This window comes from Myripristis murdjan, chromosome 23 (genome assembly GCF_902150065.1).
Source record: "Myripristis murdjan chromosome 23, fMyrMur1.1, whole genome shotgun sequence".
Taxonomy (NCBI): domain Eukaryota; kingdom Metazoa; phylum Chordata; class Actinopteri; order Holocentriformes; family Holocentridae; genus Myripristis; species Myripristis murdjan.
The window spans coordinates 19,947,386-19,963,503 of NC_044002.1; the positions used below are offsets into that span (position 1 = coordinate 19,947,386).

Here is a 16,118-nt window from a genome sequence, read left to right on the forward strand (position 1 = left end):
CTTCAGTGATGGAGAAAATCAAAACAGTTGCTTTTATTTCTCACATGTTGCTCATGGCTTTTGCTATCAGATATAATGCTGCCTTCAAGCCATGCCGTTATAATCGTAAATACGAGCTTCCTGCACGGGAAAAAACATCCACATGTTCTCCCTAGTCGTCTTTAATACATTATACAAATGTTTTACTGATTATATATTGATTATTTACTGATAGAGGGTCAAGTCTAATATCTCATTGCTCCAATAAGGCATGAGCGTAGTTATTAGTATGGGTATCCGTGCATCCCTGAATTCATCTGCTGGAGTTCAGACAAATAAAGAAAAAAAAAAATCAGTTTTTGAGCGGAGAGGCAGACGATGTGAGAGCGACGAGCTTTATTTGATTGTGGTCACGCGTTGTTGACTCAGCCTTATCAAAAAGGGGCACAGGTCACTCGATGAGCTGGAACTCAGTCGGCTGAGAGATCAAAGTCGACATGACCGGCCTGCAAAAGTACACACACACACACACACACAAAAACACACACACACTGCTTTCCCTTCTAGAGCAAAGTCGACATGAACAGTGAGCCTCGCATGCAAACACACAATCTCTGTCCCTCTTTTTCAGTTCCAGCAGGAGCTCCTCTCTCATGTGCAGAAACACCACAGTGACTCAAAATAGCCAGTAAACGCCTCTCCACGGTTTCCTCGGTGCCGCGGTTGTCAGAGTGAACAGCCGCTCTGGAATGCTCCACACGTCTCTGGAGGAGTTCGGGGGGTTCGGGTCGTCACTTCTGCTGCGGCCGCCGTTGCTCAGCGGTGATTTGTGGGCGGCTCTGCTCTGGTGTCTCCGGACGGCCGACGGTTTGGCCACGAGCGAACTCTGGACGGCGAGATCTGTCACATACGTTAAGCCTTCAAGGAGACGTTCGCCCAAAAAAATAGTCCAGTAATTTTAGGCCAAAATTGGGGTCAACCTAGGACAAATTGCAAGAGAAGCAAACTCAACTGATTTTGTATCCTCAGTTTGTCCTGAGTGAGGAGAAAAAAGTCCCAAGAAATCCCATTGGTGGAAAGTTTTGAAAATCACCTATTTATGACCACATATTACCAAAAAACACTGTTTTTAACACACAGGGGAAAGGGGTTCAAAATTTTACTTTCAGATATCACTATAAAAATTCACAAGTTGATTACACACACAAAGACAAGAAAAAAAGTCAATTACAAGTTCTTTGAATTATTCTGTTTACACATGCATATCACACATTATCTGATTTGATATGCGCTAATAAGGAATTTAAGGAATAAATGCCAGAGGATACATTTAAACAGTGAATTAAAAGGTTACTATATAACAGTGAATTAAAAGGTTATTATATATATAGTAACCTTTTAATTCACTGTTTAAATGTCTCTTCTGGCATTTATTCCTTATATTCCTTATTAGCGCATATCAAATCAGATAATGTGTGATATGCATGTGTAAACAGAATAATTCAAAGAACTTGTAATTGGCTTTTTTTCTTGTCTTTGTGTGTGTAATCAACTTGTGAATTTTTATAGTGATATCTGAAAGTAAAATTTTGAACCCCTTTCCCCTGTGTGTTAAAAACAGTGTTTTTTGGTAATATGTGGTGATAAATAGGTGATTTTCAAAACTTTCCACCAATGGGATTCCTTGGGACTTTTTTCCCTCACTCAGGACAAACTGAGGATACAGAATCAGTTGAGTTTGCATCTCTTGCAATTTGTCCTAGGTTTTTTCATAAAATGACTGGACTAAAAGTCAAAGCGAGATTTTAGAAAGTCTGTCAAACAGATCTGGGGATGGGATTAGGAAGACGCCTGTCCCGTGCAGAGTCTGCATGGCACAACACCGTCCTAGAAACTCTTTCTAATGAACCAGCCTGGACAGCATGCAGCAATTATGTAATCAATAAATACGTTTCAGCTGTAAAATTCTCCAGTTGTGTTTATGCAGCTTACTAATCCTGTGTGTGTGTGTGTGTGTGTGTGTGTGTGTGTGTGGCCAGTGCATATCCACAGTGAGGCTCTGGCCTGTCAGCAGCGCCTCAGTACCGCGGCGGCTGTAATCTGTCATAAGGGGCCTTAGTTACCGCCGCCTATCAGGGTTATGTAAGGAGATTTATGGCGCGCCTGACATAACAGTGATGAGGTTCGTTTGTGCTGACGCGTCTGTGTGAGTGTGTGTGTGAGCGTGTGTGTGTCACCCAGGACTCAGAGCGACTGTATTATAGCATTACATCCCACAATCAGTCGAAATGCATGCGTGCGCATTAATCACCGCTGGTTCATCTGTCGTGGAATCGGTCCAGCTGCCGGAGAGTTTCCTCAGAGCCCCTCCGCTGCTGCACAGCTCCGTCCCACCTGTTTGCTGAGCGCCGTGAAGCATTTTTCACCGTTTTCTAATTGGGACGAGCGCGGTGACGATTTTGTGCTGAAACCCAGAAAATGGGATTCTGCAATCCTCAGCTGAGCAGATCACACACGCGTGGAGAGCCACTGTGTTTTGTTTTGGTTTGTTTTTCATCTTCATCACAGTTCTTGCAGATGGAGTTGTTTGTTTTTGTTTGTTTTTTTTTGTTGTTGTTTTTTTTTGCACAATTACAGCAAACACATTCATAATGTAGAGCAGAAAAAAGTGCTTTTGATTAATAATGACATCTGACCTAAAAAACAAACTTTCCTGCAAGTTTTGCACAACAAGGCTTTCTGTTGCACAGCCTTTACAGAGGATTGCATTATACCACTGGATTACACTGGAGCGCTGGATTGGACATGAGATTTTGAGCCAGACACTGATACAAACCAACTCATGGGCTGCAAACCGAGATACAAACAGAACTGCAAAAAGAGTAAACTGTTGAATTTTATAATGTTTTTTTTTTTTTTTTAGTATGCACAGCTTCACTTCTTCTCCCTCCTACTCTCAACTCTCACTCCACATTTGCAGTGCAGAATGCCACTCACTTGGCCTGCGGCATAGATGTGTCCAAACACACACACACACACACACACACTAACAGCGCAGGGTGTGCTTTACCACTGCGTGACCACGATTGATTTCCCAGAGTAAACACAGCAACAGAGAACAACACGGGTCGATCTTTGCATCGAGCCGAGCGCCGAGGGCTGGCACCTGCCGGAGAGGGAAAGCTGCGTGAGAGCTGCGTCGACATGCTGGGACGCCGTTGGTGTTTTATTTGTGCGCTCCGCTAGTCTCTGCTGAGCAATGTGATTGGTCAAACTCTTGATCCAATCAGTGCTAACTGTGCTTTATTGGTTATTGCACTGACTTTTATGGCAGCCAGGGAGATCGCTGGAAATCTCTCTTGCTTTGTTGTTTTTTTTTTATATATCACAATATCTTGCCAGGATGTCGAACGATGCTTTCATAGGATATTGACACAGCAGATTTTTGATAAGCGATCACTTGGAACAGGCGAATAACAGAACAGCAAGTGCAGTCTAATACGTTGCATCCCTTTGTAATGCAGGCAAAGACAAATAGTAATACATCAAACATCAAAAATCCCAAGACTTGGCGGCGGTATCTAGTCTCAAATCCCGATATGAATATAAATAAATAACCTAATCTTGATATATCACCTTTGGAGAAACCCTTCTAGTCAGCAAAAATGCACTGTAGCTGTTGCATAACGGCCTCACACCCTTGAATATGTGCGTGAGTTTGATAATGGATCAATGTCACATCCATAATCAAAAAATACACCAAAAAACGCTCTCCTGGGTGCTGTTGCTGCAATAACGCTCTCCCAAAACAGAGTCCATTCAGAGGAGAAGTGAACGTACTACAGCGGTGTTTTTCCTTTTCCTCGGCCTGAACGCTGCTGTTCAGCGAGGAGGAAGAAGTGGGAGAGACGGGCCATGATGTCCTTTTTCTCTCCAGGCGACTGACCTTGGCGCCTGAAAGAATTCCAGATAATGGGAAGCCTTTATGGTGCATGTACCGCTGCTTTTCAGGGAGTTGCCAAGGTTACGGCGCGGAAGTGATGCGTGATGCGTGTGGATACAGGCGCTGGACGAGGGGAGTGCAGAGTTTAATCGCAATCCGCGCGCAAGGACGGAGGGAAACGAGCACTTTATGCTGACACGACACACACACACACACACACACACACACTCTGGTTGTTCTTGTCTTGCTTTTACAGAGAGAGGGACGACTTTTATGGGTTTTTATCCTCCGACGTGCTGCGCTCGCTGAGGTACAGCGCTTCATGATCTGCGCTCAGCTCAAGTTGCTGTGCAGGTGTGAAAATTCACAGTTTTCACGATTTCATTTGGAAAAAATGCTTAATTTAAGAACATAAAAACAATTCAACACAGAAAGCTGAATGGGGAATCATTTGTAAAGTTGAGCAAAGTCGTAGCACAAAGTCTTTCCATTCAACTTCCATGCTACCAAGTCAGATATTAACAAAAATATGTGTTTACTCCCCTACATAAGAAATGTGTTTGCTGTAACTTTACATTGCACTAAAGAAAATAACTATTGTGTTGAGGGGAAAAAACATTTTCACATTTCACCCATTATACGCTGCAGATGTGCTGTGAACCTGTACTTATGTTCTTTGAAATCACATTTTCATTCTTCAAAATGCAGGGCAGGAAGCTTTGTGTCATGATTTCCAAAGGCGTGTTGACCGCAGCTTTCCATATTACAGGTGTGCGGGGTGTGTCTTGACTGAACGCTGGGCTGAATAAACGCTATTTGCAAAGGAGATAAGTGAGCAGATGCATTGATCCCTTTCTCCTTCAGAACCTCTACCGGCCTGCTTTCAAAAGGTTTGTCGTAAGAGAACATCATCGGCACTGCAAGATTCTTGTTTAGTGGGAAAACAGACATTTGTTCCCCATCACACACGTCTGAACCAGCACAGCTTCAGAACAGCAACGGAAAACAACCTGCGAGGGAAACATCAGTGACATTTTCATACGTATCCCACGAGGGCCTGGAAGACGGGACGTGACATTCAGACGTGACTAAGGGCTGGTTTACACATCCGATCTACACAAATGAAACTGCACGGCTTCTGCCACAGCCTGCCCCGTTCTGTCGTGTGGAACAGATGGCCTCTGCAAGACTTTCGTTCAAAAATAAGTCAACCATCCATTACAAAAAAAAAAAAAAAAAAAAAAAAAAAAACGACACCCACGCTGCCATATTGACTGCTTGCATGAAAGTTAAAGCACATTATGAGTTACACTGCAAAAAGTCCAAATCTTAGTAAAAATGTCTTATTTCTAGTCAAAATATCTCATTACACTTAAAATAAGACATGATCAGCTCAGAAAGCAAAGCAAATTTTTACGAAAAATTTGCTTGTTCCATTGGCAAAATTTGTTTCTTGTTTCAAGCTCATTTTCACTTGTTTCAAGTAAATTTTCACTTGAAACAAGTGAAAATTGTCTAAAGACAAGTTATTTCTGAGCTGATCGTTTGTTTTAAGTGTAATGAAATATTTTGACTAGAAATAAGACATTTTTACTTGAAATAAGACAAATAATCTTGGTAAGACTTTGACTTTTTGCAGTGTAGCACTGAACTTAATCTGATATTTGCTCAGCTGAAATGCTCCTTCTCCTCATGTGTTTTCATATTCAGGCGATACTTTTCGTTTTGTGTCCGGATCACAGATTTTGTTTTCTTTTACTCATCATATTAAACCGAACACAAAAACATGAGACCACGAGCACGTTGAGTCTGACTTTCCATGGTCACGTTCAGCCGCGAGCAGCGTCTCCAAACCAAAACAACGCCCAGGCTCCCTTCTCGTTCCTTTTGTTCCCCCTGACTCTCTCACACACACAGAGAGGGAACATATGGAGTCCAGGGTCAGAGGTCGCCCAGAGGGAGGGGCTGTGAAATGGCTGCTCGCGCCTCCCGGGATCAACTGCTTGCTTTGCTCGGAGACACCGGGAGGCATCTGCAGCGCAACGCAAGCAGTCAGCAACAGCGAGCGGCGTCCTCTGGGGTTTCCAGGTCCCGCTGACTCCCAGAGACACATAATCCATCATTACCAGTCCTCGCCGCTCCCCGCTCTCGCCCCCCCGACCCCTGAACTCTGACGGGGAGCTCGGCAGCCCCTCACAGACGGTATGGGAACAGGATGTGACAGCGCGTCCCCGATGCTAAACATCTCGTCAGGCAGACAACAAGATTCGTCACTCTGTCATGGTCTCCGACATCGAGCTCTTGCGGCGACACGGTCTATTGTTAGTCCTGCCCTCCTCCTCCGCCTCAGCCCACTCGTCCAACACTTGTCACTGATGTTCATGTTAATCAAGCGTCCACCTTGAAACACCATGAGGCCGGAGGTAACCTGCGTCCTTTAACTTACAGGTGAAGTTATGCCAAGTCCAGCGTCATATGAACTAATGACCCCCCAACTTCCAGAGTCCTGCATGCAGCAGAAATGTGGAAAATGTCTATTTTTGGCCAAATGTGAGGTCGTTTTCTCTGGGAACAGCAGGAATCATGTGGCAACAAGATAAATATGTTTTTTATGTGGGCTGCTGTGTAGGGAGCAGTGCAAGTGCTGCGGCTTGTGGGGGTGGGAGGGTTGCGTACGTGTTCTGGTTCTTTTTATGGTCTGTACCAATTAGAGGCTGTTGATGATGCATTTGTGACTGAAAAACTTAAGATCACAAAAACAGTCAATCCGGAAAAACAGAACAGTCTCTGTTCTGTTTTTCTGTTGTCTCTCCTGTTGTCTCTGCTCAAATTCTGAGTGTTGGTTTTGATTGGTTCTCATATTTGAATTTCGAGCGTCCCTCACCGGCAAATTTTATGAATACGCATTGGACTATGGCGTCCAGTATGGTCATGACTGAGATTCCTTATTTAATTGGTGATATTCAACCAGCGCTTGACATCTTGGGCACAATCCTGTCATTTTCTGTGTAATAAGTTCACAATATCATAAGAGCCACACATGCATATATATATGTATATACACACTTTATCAGCCCCAACCTGTACAATTTAATGCAGAACACTGCAACAACTCTGCCATAAATTCTACCTTTTAACAAAGTTTATAATGTTCAGTTTGTGTTGACATTGTGCAGAATGTGTAAATTTAATTCAGTGTTTATTATTGAGGTTGTAGTTTGTGGAGATCTTGTACTGGACTACATTATATTGAGAGGTGTTTCTAATTTTTTGTCCTACCACATTTACATACAATGAGGGGGACAGAATAGTGGAAACAGCTCTCAATAAAATGCAGTCCAGTCCAACAGCAGCACTAACTATGAGCTCAATGCCGAACATAGAAGTGAATGAACTCCTCTATTACTGTGACAAAAAGAAAACCTGAGCATTACAGGCATCAGAAAGGGAAGCTTTATGGCAGAGTTAGATTGTACAGGTGAACCTAATAAAGCGGCCACAGAGTGTATATTGTGCAGTGGCAGCCCACCGCTGCAAAATTATTGGCACCACTGCTTCAGTATTTTCTGAAATGTCACACAGGACTGATGGAGTTTCACTAGCCAGTCACAGACTTTTATGTTTATAAGGATGGCAATAACTCTGCACAGTCATTGTAATTGAACTTGTAGATACCACAAGGTATGTGATGTAGCTCACCACATAGCTGCAGCAAAACCCTTTCCCCCCACTGCTGGAAAAAAACAATCCTAGAGGAAACACTGACCTTGTCAGCCACAACCAGCAATGGCCACAAATGACACACACCCCAAAATGTCCAAAACATCTCTCAAAGTGTGTGTCAGGCCTACAGGGGCAAGCGAACACAGGGTCAGTGATGATGCATAAAAAAAAAATCCAATTTATTTATGGTACTTTTCATGTCAGAAAAATCAAGGGCACTCTAATTAAGGGGAGCTGTTTCTTCCTCTTAATATCTGTCAGCCAATTACGACTATTCCAGCGAGGCCCGCACGATGAAAAAGCATAAACAAGCCGGGCCGCAGTGAGAGCTTTGTTAGAAACGCACAAGAGTGGCCGCTGGACGCCGCTGGCCAAGCGTTGAGGGAAACAAGAGAGTGGATTTGTGGTTATGTGCATGAATATGTGTGTGTGTCTCAGTGTGTGTGTGTGTGTGTGTGTGTTTGGAGAGGAGACAGCGGTGAGGCCTGGCCGTGTGTTACATTACAGCGATGTGTTCAGTGTAGCCTGGAGGAGCTGTCTGAATGGATTACTCTAACAGGCTTAACAGAGCCAACAGTACAGCAGCGCCGGCCGGGCTAACGGGGCCTGCTTACAGGACACGAGGCAACAAGCGGAGCACAAAACAACAGAGAGACGCAGGAAATCACTGCGGGGGCGGGGGGACAGAGGGGGAGGAGGAGGATGCTGATCATCCACGGAAGAGGGACAGAGAGAGAGAGAGAGAGAGAGAGAGACAGACAGACGCAGACACAAGATAATTCAATTAATCCTCCGGAACAAAAACAGTTGTGAAGGAGAGAATTAGAAAGAGAGAGGGAGAGACGCAAACGCAGAGATGCAGATGTTGTCGATACAAATGCCAAATGTTACAGAATCAGACTGGGGATAATTAATTTAATCGTCTAGAATTAAAAAAAAAACAGCTGTATAGGAGGGAATGGGAGAGGTAGAGGCAAACGGGGTGTGATTCAATTAAATTAATCCTCTACCATTTGAAAATAATCATTTGGATGGGACGTTTTCGATTATCATCACCCGTTTATCTGCCCGATTATAATGCGCAAACAAGAGGACTGCCAATTGCCCTAATGAGCTATTAGCATCTATATGTGCCATGCATTACCACCTCACCGTTACGTCAGCCTAATGTCATTAGCATAAGTTTAACAGGGGCGTGCATCAGTGTTGTTAGCCTCCGTCATCAGTGCCATCCAGACCTTTGTGCCGAGTGACTCGCAGGCCGGCCTCCGTGCGGACAGATGGCCCGGGCCAGAGAAGAGCATTAGCTCCTCAAATCCCTTTGTCACCTCCTGCAGACAGCAGACTCAGCCTCAGCCTACACACTTCTGGAGTCTGGTCTTGTTCAAAGCGGCGCAAGGAGAGTTCGCACGTTTCAACAACTTGAACTTCAACAGCCGGGAATCATGAATAAAGCAAAGAGCGAAAGTGAGGCAAAAGATCCGACACGGGTTTAACGGGACTGTCACTACCCAGTTTTATCCTATTTAAAATCAAACAATGATGCTTTTAAAAAGAAGAAACTCTTTATTGTCCATCGCATGTTTCCACGACCGTGCTAAGATGGACCTGAAGTAACCGCTGCACTCAGCTGGGAGTGAAGTGCCTCCCTCAAGGGCACTTCAGCCGTGCGTGTCCAGGCGAGGGGAAAGCGCTGCTCATTCACTGAAAAACTGGCGCCCTTTCAGTCACTTCTTTAACCCTCAGGCTACGGCGGACCATGGAGCAGCTGGGGGGTCAATGTCTTGCTCAAGGACACCTCGACACACCCTGCAGGAGACGGGGATCAAATCGGGAACCCAAAAATTACCGGACAACCGCTCTACCTTTTTTTTAGCTTTGTCATTTGGAGAGGTAGGGACGTGCATTTCAACTCCAGTGTGGCCCAAATAAGCAAACTTTCATCCGTTTGAAAAGTCAGGAGTCGGGTCCGTGGCATAGTGAGGACATAATGCAATCTAACCACTGAGAGCCTGAGAAACCTTGAGACAGACACGCTCAAACTTGCAGAGACGGGAGGAATGTTTACAAGGAGAGACGGTGTAAAAGCGCCTGTTGGCACCTGGTGAAGAAACGGATGTGGCTGTAATCCCGGTGATCTCTAACCAGCCCAGCCAGTTCTCACTGAGGTGAAATTAAGTTTGCATCCGAGTCCTGTGGGCTGTGCCTAATGACTAACCTCCTGGTGACGGTGACGGTGCAGCAAGAGAACGGCCTGTCTGGTTCACTGTGACTGTGAATGTGGGAGGGAGGGAGGAGGGGGGGGGTGACACACCGGTGTGAGGAGTCAGAGGTGCGAAAGGAGACAGACAGGGACATGAAAGGACACAGAGGTGGAGGAGGAAAGGGTTTGATGCTGATGGAGCCGAGGACTCGCGTCTTTTGAAACGGCACGAATTACCAAGGGAGATGAGCACCTGGCAGACTGGAGGCCGAGCACCGAGAGCTGAAACTCTCAGTATCTGTTCTCAGCATCTGTTGATCATCTGTTGTTTTCTGTTCTTTCTTTCTTTTTTCTTTTTTTTTTTGAATGTTAGATTTAATTCTCATCACACAAAAAATACATGGCGCATGGCGCAACGAGCACAAAAAGAAAAAGAAAAAAGCAGACTAGAAAGAAGCACATACATCAGTGTTTCATCCTTTTAGATAGATAGATAGATACTTTATTCATCCCAAAGGAAATTCGCAGTTTTTCAGCAGTATCCACAGATTACAGATTAAATAAATAAAAAATAAAGAATAAGATCTAAGTACAACCCAGTGTGCAAAAAGCAATGTGCAAAAAACCGTGTGCATAGGTGTATAAAATGTGCATAGATGTAGGTCAATGTGCAAATTTAGAAGAAATATACAGTATACACAGATGATAAATAGCAATAAGCAATATAAACACTATAAACTATAAACAAGGAATATAATTTTATCAGCCTTTAGAGAGACTTTGCTGCTAACATACCAAACATTAGGGTCTGCTGAGCAGCGCAGGGCAGGGAACAACCAAACAAGGCAGTAAGTGCATCCGGTTCAATCTGTAAATCATAAATTTTACACCGCCAGTCAAAGACATCGAGCCAGAAAGGGACAGTCTTTATAAAAATGTGATTTACGCACGACTTTGAACTGAATCAACTGCAACCTGGCGTTAACTGAACATCGACCATCTGTTGTTTTCAGGAGAGCATCTACAGAAACTCAACAGTGTGTGTGTGTGTGTGTGTGTGTGTGTGCATGTATGTGTGTGTTCTTTACTTCAGTTCCATGCATCCAGTCAAACACTTGAACTGGATTTGCATTATCAGTCTGCAAGAGTTTCATTCCCAGCCTGCAACTAATCGCACAGAGGTTGCGTTATGTAAATCCAGCCTAACGGTGTATGCAGACCAAACACGACCACTTTCAAGTATCATTGTTTATTGATGTACACCAATTTTGTATTTAATCACTATGTTAATTTTATTCCCCCCAAATGTAACTCATAATCAGAGCCACAGCTATTTGGTGGATATATAAAACCAACAGCCTCAATTTTTCATGGCATCCAAAGCCTGGTTTGCCTGACCCACATCCCATAATGCCAATGTCCACCTGATTACTTGCCTCTTATGGCCGATGAATGGTGGCGAACTATTCAGTTTGTGAAATCACGTCTGGAATGCGACCGGCATACGAGCGGCCCTGCCAGAGCTGCATTTCATGTCCCTTCCATGCTGAGCTAAACACTTGTCACCTCTCCAGCAGCGCCAGAAATGGGTGAAGGGGCACGCAGCTCACTGGGACGCCTGACACTGACCTAATATCACCAGCTAAAACAGGTATGCCAACATCGCCCTCCCAAAAATAACTCCTGGCCTCTCGCTTTTCAGCTCCTCGATGCCGCCGGCCTAAAATGCATCTGGTGTGAGAATGCGGAGCACAAACGCGAGGTGCGACACTTCTCTCAAGACTGGGACTATTTTGGAGGCTGTGTTCGCCAGCCGAGGTGTATTTATACTGCTCACTATTTTTGGGAGGAACTAAACCGGCTAATTAACGTTTCAGCCTGCACCTAAGAGTCGAGAGTCTTTAAGGAGGCAGGGATCACAAAAAAGAGGTGCAAGTGCTCAGATACAGAGTCAAGTAGACTCTCACACACAGAGGGAACTGCTGAGATTATCAGCCACTGGCAAGCAAGCAAGCAACCCCCTCCGACACACTCCGCCCCCAAGACAGTCAACCATGCTTGAGCCCCGGGCCGGTCTACAGGAAGTCTGGCTCTCCTACTAGAACAATGGGCCCGGGGAAATCAGGCCAGTGCCACACAAAGAGAGAGGAGGGGAATCACAGTCTAAAATAAGCAAAGGCATGAACCACGGTCTAATGTCGGTCACTGCAATCACGGCTGCTTCCAACGCAGGATGCAGGATTATGTGGGTGGAGAGGGGTTTTATGGAGCGTGGCGACAACATGTTGATATCAATCATGGCAGCGTTAGTGTCGTTCCTGGGTGACGGAGCCTCATGGGGGAGGACACAAATAGGCCTGATCTGAATTGTAAATGATCTCCACGGAGGGATAGAGACACACTGAGGCGGATGACAAAGTCATGGGGATGGGCAGCTTGTGATATGAATGAGGGGGAGGGGGACACAACGCTCTGCTAATGGAGCTGTTCCCCAACCGGCGTCCAGGAGGACCAGGGCTCCGTAATGGGGGTCAACAGGTTCCCATATACAAAATGAGGAGTTCATTCAGTGTATGTTTGTACAAAACAACGACTAATCTGCTCCTTAGTTTGCAGTGTTACCTCTTTTCCTTCGGCACAGACTACCAGAATAATCTCAGATTGAGGATCTTTGAGGGAAAACCTTTTTCTAAGGAGGGTCTGTGGACTAAAATGTAATTATTTGAGGGACCTTGTCAGGAAAATTAATGTTGTGCTAAAACGTGTACACTTGACAGTCCCAGTGGGGTTGCACGACAGTGTTAGAAAACATATCTGAGCTTGAAAAAAACATCACCGACAAAACGCTGAGGTGTGAAAACGGAGAAAAACAATGGAGTTGTAATTTTCACAGGTGGCGGAATCGCAATCTGACCCATATAATCAGCTAATCATGTCTGGGGAGAAGTGACACTCGATATGATCTCATCAATTGCAACAATAATGACATCATCGACAGTTCACCCACGCTGCTGCTGCTGCTGCTGCTGCTGTTCGATGAGCTTAAACACAAAGTTCCTGCACAATATACAGATCAGATATTGATTTCTACTACGTCTGCAACTGAATTCCAGCTTCGTCAACCAAAAACAGCTGATGACTCAGCCGCTTCACTGTTAACTCGTGCCTCAGTTAGACAACAAAACACGACATACACACACACACACACACACACACACACACACACACACACATACACACACCAGATGCTCGGTGAGTTGGGGAGAGTGGTGTGAGGGCAGCAGACGGCAGGGCATATGGACTCAGCATGGTGGACGCTTATCGGTGTCACCTCAGGGACCCACTGCTGCCCGAGGGCAACACACACAGGAACGCACACACACACACACACACATGCATGCATGCACGTATAGTGTCTCCAGCCGCACTACCAGGACATTAATCATGCAGAGACAAAAACATATGTTAACCTACAAGTGGTCTAACACTGAGAAATATTCCCCGAAACATTCCCAGATGTTCCCTAAAACTCTTAAATTAAATATGCAAGGCTCTCAGCTGCGACCTGATCAAACAGCCAAACAAATAATCAAGATTGCACATGATGTGATCATCAAAAACTCAAAAGCCTCTGCAAAAAAAGCTGTGTGATAGATTGCTGTTGATGTATTGATGTAAGAGTCCATAGGCGGCCAGTGAGGCGCTTTATGGAGCTGAAACACACACACACATACACTCACATATATAATTTCAATATGAACTTTGGCCCAGAGACTCTGCTACACTGACATGTGTTACCAATACAAATGTGATGCAATAACTGGGTAACACAGTGTGCTACCCCTCTGTGCTGCTGAAACCACATCCACACGGTAAATCATGACAAAGTGACTCCCGCATCACACTGAAGAGGGAAGACAGAGCAAGTCAGCTATGACTGAATGTGACTGGGGAGAGAGTGGGAGCCGGCTTCGTGTGGACCAAACGTTGAACACACTGCCACACCAGAGCCGCGCTGCCAGACCCAGCCTGAAGCCGAGTCCGAGAGGCTGAGAGGCTGAGACTGTGGAGCTGTGGGGAAATCAATAGCTTTGCTTTGTGCAGAGGGGCACGGCAAACTTCGCTCAGCAAGTCAGCGAAGGACGGCCGGGGACAATCTGACCCTGGAACTGGAACTGAGCGGAGAACAAGGGCATGTCGTGTGTGCTCGAGTCACGCATCAAATAAACATATGAGCCCCTATAAATAAGGACAATCTCGTGGTAAATCTTACAAGGGCAGTATGCGAATCACAGGCTTCATTTCATTGATCTGGATCAAACCCTGCGCAGCACAGCACGCAGCAGCACCCTGAAAGCGACTCGGCTCACTTTATCAGCAGCAGAGAAACAAAAGACAAACATTTCCACATGAAAAGTACGCTTGCACTGTCTGTGTATGAGAGTGAGAATAATTACTGGCCGGTGGGAAACACAGCGAGACATTGCTTAACCAAACTTCTGATCTGAAACATCAACCAAAACATCCAAGAGCAAGTCATATTTCTTGCACTGAAGTAGCTTTCAAACAACTGGAACGGCTCAAAGGCTCTTGTTTTTGAAGGAAGGGGCGTGTGAGCAGGGCTAATTACAAAGTGTGCATCAGTAAAACTCAGATATGCATTTAAAAACAAAGTGAGTTAAAATAATTGCTTATGTGTGGGACTGTCCCACCCCTCCAAATACACCCCAAAAAGGTATGTTTGAGTGAGCCCACTGAAGAACACAAGCACAACACTGATTAGATCATCACATTTATGAGTGTGTGTGTAAGCCTACAGGAGGGCTTTGTCACTCTCTTCCCCGAGAAGAAGCCACACTGGATCAGAGGTATGGCATTTGGCCAATGGTCAGAGCTGCTGCTGAGACTCTCCAGGAATGTAAACAATCTCGCCTCGCTGCCTTGTGTTAATTATATTTATAAATCTAGCCAGCTGCATATAGTAACTAACTTGTATCCCGCTGAAGCTTTGAATGTTCATCAAACGAAAAAAATCACTATAATATTCCTATAGGGGCTTGTAGCGTGCCCGTGTTATTCACTTACGAGTGGAAAGTGACCTAATTGTGCTCCCATTATGTTAATGTCAATGGCATTCAACTTATAACCTTATCGTGTGGGATATTTTTATCCCAATAGATCACTTTAATATCCATATAGGTTACTTGAAGCCCACAACAGCCCTCTTCAATCAGCTATGGCTCTTTTTCATGCGGCTCAGGCTATAGTCAGAGCCCAGCGAGTAAACAACGTAACTTCTGCTGTTGTTTTATTTACTGTAAATGTTTAATGTTAGAAAACTAATTAAAAAGACCTCATACCTGCCAATTCGTCCGGTTCCAGTCCAGTTTCTGTGTCTATCCCGCATATAACAAAGTAGTGGGCGAAGCGGCAAGGCGCCGCGCCGGACCCCACGGAGCTCCCACTCATCCCGGCTTCAGTGTGCAGCGCCTCCCGCTCCTAGTTCTCCAAGCGACGCATCTCCAGAGAAAGCAGGACAGAGGGGGAAATTCACTCGGCTCCGGTGAATAACTGTGTTTGGCTGCGAGGAAAAGGCTTCAGGTTGCACAGGAGTCGCTTTTAAACGCTTTTCCAGTGATAGTTTGCTCTCGGTGCGCGGTGTCGGCGGACCTGCCTGCAGCCACTCAGCGCTGCCCGGACACACTGACGGAGCTGGGGCAGAGAGCGCGCTGTGCGCCTCGCGTCGGCGGATCTCCCAGGAGCAGCTCGGCAGGGCGGGACATTCAAATCTCCCCGTTCGTACAATGTGCGGTCGTGATTGAATTTGAACTACGTCAGTTTTCGGTGGCTGCGTGATTCTCAGCAGTGACAGTGATTGGCTTGCATCTTTCCTCTTTGTCTGAGTCATTAAGCTCATTTAAATTACCGAGCAAACGCACATCCGACCTCATTACAATTAAGATAAGCATCGGAGCGCTGATTTGTACCAGTAAGTTATTTACATAGCGGTGGTTCCGGGGGAACCCCTGGGGTGCTTAAGGGGCATCCGGGGAGCAACAAAATAAAAAACAGTTTAATTTGGATATCATAATTTAGGCTAATTGTCAATTACGCCACTATGTTTTAATCTTAACAAGTTGAATTTGCTTGTCAGTATTCAAGACGTCTTTGCACAAACCAAAATATATTTTAATACAGGACAAAATCACTTAGAATTGGGATTGTGGCTTAATAACAGCCAGCTTGCCTTTGATAAATTGTCATGCTAAG

General features: G+C 45.2%; 1 protein-coding gene across 6 annotated transcripts in view; it reads right to left on the reverse strand.

Annotated features, from left to right (window-relative positions):
* The window catches only part of dennd5b (DENN/MADD domain containing 5B), a 106,536-nt gene extending 90,909 nt beyond the window's left edge, over positions 1-15,627 (reverse strand). For all 6 annotated transcript variants that reach the window (XM_030045440.1, XM_030045436.1, XM_030045438.1 and 3 more), the window contains exon 1: positions 15,209-15,627. In XM_030045440.1, the coding sequence (XP_029901300.1) occupies positions 15,209-15,317 (109 nt within the window). In that variant the 5' untranslated portion in view covers positions 15,318-15,627. The remainder of the gene's footprint in view (positions 1-15,208) is intronic.
* Positions 15,628-16,118: the final 491 nt, after the last annotated feature.